This window comes from Pinus tabuliformis, chromosome 1_1, assembly GCF_031772625.1.
Source record: "Pinus tabuliformis cultivar Carrire ecotype Pingquan chromosome 1_1, CPIR1, whole genome shotgun sequence".
NCBI classification, from domain to species: domain Eukaryota; kingdom Viridiplantae; phylum Streptophyta; class Pinopsida; order Pinales; family Pinaceae; genus Pinus; species Pinus tabuliformis.
In genome coordinates this window covers 134,352,485-134,355,936 of record NC_142297.1, presented here as the reverse complement: position 1 = coordinate 134,355,936, position 3,452 = coordinate 134,352,485, and the positions used below count along the sequence as shown (strand labels likewise).

Sequence of the window (3,452 nt, the reverse complement as noted above, 5' to 3'; positions counted from 1 at the left end):
TATTCTTTTAAAAAAAATTATGTATTAAATTCCTGGTTAAACACTCATATTAAAATATAAAAAACTCTTTAGCTCAGTGAACTCCTTTAAAACAAGAAACCAATGAAAACCAAGAGGCTAGGACAAGACTGATCGTCTCACTCAGCTTAAGAGAAAGCCGTATTATTCCTTTTTAATTTGCAACGGCCCAGCGAACCCCATTAAAGGACCACGTGTGTTGATCTTCATAAACTTCTGAAATTCACGATTTCTGCATCGCAACCAGGGGTTAAATTTGACGCCCGTATGCCCGTATTTCTCTTTTTTACCCGTAAAATACGTTTGAGTTTTAAATTTCCACGTCATGGGCAACTTGCCATTAATTTCCAAAAACGTCATATTGACGGGCAGGTTTAAAAATTAAAAGTTTAAATTTTTTTTTTTTATAAATTTCTTTTATATATATATTTAACCTTATGTCATACCTGTAGGCTGTAAGTTACAATGTAAGTTATAATCTCCGGCCGGGGCAACTGCCAACATGCAACTTGCAAGTTTAGCGTTTACTGATAAAGGACAGTGATCGGATGGCATTCAATTCGCATTCAGATTTAGCGCTTGAGCATTTACCACTGGTCCACTGTAAACTTACCAAGTTTAGCGTTCACTGATAAAGGACAGTGATCGGATGGCATTCAATTCGCATTCAGATTTAGCGCTTGAGCATTTACCACTGTAAACTTACCACTGTACCAGACTACCGCGTGTCCAAGATATGGAAAGATATGGAAACTTAAGTAACAAGTTACAAGGTGAATCGGTGATTGGATTTTCATTAAAAAATACAATTCTGGGAATGTATGCTCGAGCGGCGACTGCGAGGGCCGAGTTGTCAACTATACTTTTGCACCAGAGATGCTACACAGTGAAAACCAACATCAACCCCGGTCCCCAACAGAGTTCTGGTCGTGTGTCTGGTGCGATTTCTGTTGAGTTTTCAGCTTCTGTCATCAGTTTATATACATCGCCGATTCGCCAGGGCGGAAGAGCAGTGCCCAACTTAAATTTTGCGTTGCCAGGTTTTTGAAATCCCTCCCTCTCTCTCTGTACAAATAACAATTACACTGTTATAGCTGCTAATTTCTTGAAGTGATTCATGGATGGGATGATATAATTGTGTGGTGCCACATTTTATTTTTTTGGATGTGCTTTGCTTTAATTCCAATAGACACAGCGTTGCTCTTTCAGTGGTATTGTTAAATAACTTTATTCAAATTTAATCACATCCTGTGGGGTTGAGAGGAGTTTGTGAACACCGACAACGATCCTCTGGAGTTGAGCGGATGTTAGCCTCTCTGAAAACAAACAACGTCCCTTTCGCCCAGTCAACTCTCAAAGTCTTTGTTTGCCAAAGAAAATATTTGCAAGAACCTCGTCTTCACTAAAGCGGCCGGCATTACATATCCGTTCAAAGAACTCACCCCCTGCTGCATATTCCATCACAATTGCCAAATGGGTCGGCGTTAATATGACCTGCAAACACAAACGCAATCTCAACATACTCCAAATTGCAGAAATCGGCATTCCTTCAATTGCATCAAATGTTTTAACACAAAATATGCACAACCCCAAACTGAATTTCTTGCCTCTTTGAAGCGAACAATGTTTGGATGTTTCAGAGAACAATGGTTGATGATTTCTCTCTGCGCACATTTTCGTCAATCTGCAAGCAAGATAAAACGATTTGAGTCAAATTGAAAAGAAAGAACAGTTAAGGCCCGCTGGGAAATGGGGAATAATGCGATATTTATAAAAATGGATGCAAAATTTACACTCGAAGAAGCAATGTTAAAATAACGGATCGAATGTGAGGGGAGAGGTGAGGACAAAAGAAAAAGGTCGAGAGGAAGGGTAACGAGGCATGCGAGATTTTGAATGAATGCATAACGCAGGTAGGTATTCCACACTTACTACTAGTTCCGCCACAACATGACATTACCTGTATTTGTCCACAGTAATAATACTAATGCTTGTGCAGTGAGGAATCTGTAGTGTAGCGAAGTATAAAGTACTGTTAATATGTTGTCATGCTCATTTAAAGTGCCCATTTAGTCAACTTTCTCATCTTCTTGGACTGGGTCTCACAACTTTGCAATCTTAACTAGCCCAGGTCCAATTCTCAGCGCATTCATGGACAAAAAAAAATTGAGTGGGCCTTAAAGAAAAGTTTAAGGTTTAGTGGAGATGTTAATTATACCTTCTCCCCCCTCTCGATGTATTTGACAGCAACAAGTTCTTTGGTCTGTTTGTCGCGCATCAACCTGGCCACACCAAAGTTACCTGAACCAATATCCTTGACGAGCTCATACCGATCGTTATCGTGCATAATTGGCAGGTCCATGGATGAACCTCCTCTATCCATTTCTCTCTGACCGATTGACTTACTCTGCCAATTTATACCAACCTTAACGTTGGGCTAGATCATATTGTAAACTAGCATTCTCTCATATGGGTCCGCCTCCGCCTGCCTTCCTTCCTTCCACATCCCAATTCTCAGAGTCCCATTCTTTGCTGCATCTGATCCTCCTCCTCCTCTTCCTTCTTTAATCCCCAAGTTTCCAGGCCAGGCGGTGTGTCCCATTCCCAGAGATATGGAGAAGGCAAGGAAGGCCTTGCGTATACGTGGCAAGTGGGTGAGTGATTTGTATAACTAACGAGACAGATGGACACACCCGGATCATTGCTAGAGAAGCTCGCCCTTTGCCCCTTTGCAGCAACCCAACTAAAGACATTACACATTATACAAATACGTTAGGGATAGTATACAAATATGTTAAGGATAGCTTGCTTCATAATTTATTGTTTCACAACTTTAATAATAACATTGCACCGCTAAAAAAACCCAAAGCCTGGAGAGTCGAGACCAAAACGGACCCTTTTCCTTAATGACCGTTTTGGACTTTCTTGCTAGCCAGGGATTGCAATCACAGTCAGTTATGATAGAATGTGTTACAAACTTACAACATCATAACAATGGGGACAGTTATGGCTCAGATACGACAACATCGAGACTTGTTCTTGAATCGACAACATATATTTGATCGAGACACAGGAACACGTGTATGCTTCCAGTTCCGTGAGCTCTGGGCGGAGCACAGCACATACACAGAGTTGTTGAAATTCACCGCTCAGGGTTTAACAGAAATACAAATTTTTCAGATTGAAGGGCTAATGGGTGGAAATGGATTGGATTTAGGATATAATGATACGGCCTTTGACTCCTAGGCTATGTAACCAATAGTACTAAAAGTTCTGATGATAAGTTTTAGCCCAGTGGGCTTGATTGGTTGAATGTTTTGAGCTTCACCCAATAGGGGTCTTTAGGTCGATCCCAGGCTAGCTGCCTGTGTTGTGTGTCTACATTGATTTATTGTACTTGGGTCTATTCGGTCAGGCGCCATAATTACACTCCC

At 40.9% G+C, this 3,452-nt stretch overlaps 1 protein-coding gene across 1 annotated transcript; it reads right to left on the bottom strand.

The window, feature by feature from the left end:
- Positions 1 to 700: 700 nt before the first annotated feature.
- Positions 701 to 2,561, bottom strand: LOC149212009 (serine/threonine-protein kinase SRK2E-like). Its single transcript, XM_089390527.1, has 3 exons — positions 2,237 to 2,561; positions 1,626 to 1,702; positions 701 to 1,512 (listed from the first exon to the last, which is right to left on the bottom strand). The coding sequence occupies exons 1-2, from the start codon at positions 2,399 to 2,401 to the stop codon at positions 1,655 to 1,657; spliced, it is 213 nt and encodes a 70-aa protein (XP_089246653.1). The 5' UTR covers positions 2,402 to 2,561; the 3' UTR covers positions 701 to 1,512; positions 1,626 to 1,654.
- Positions 2,562 to 3,452: the final 891 nt, after the last annotated feature.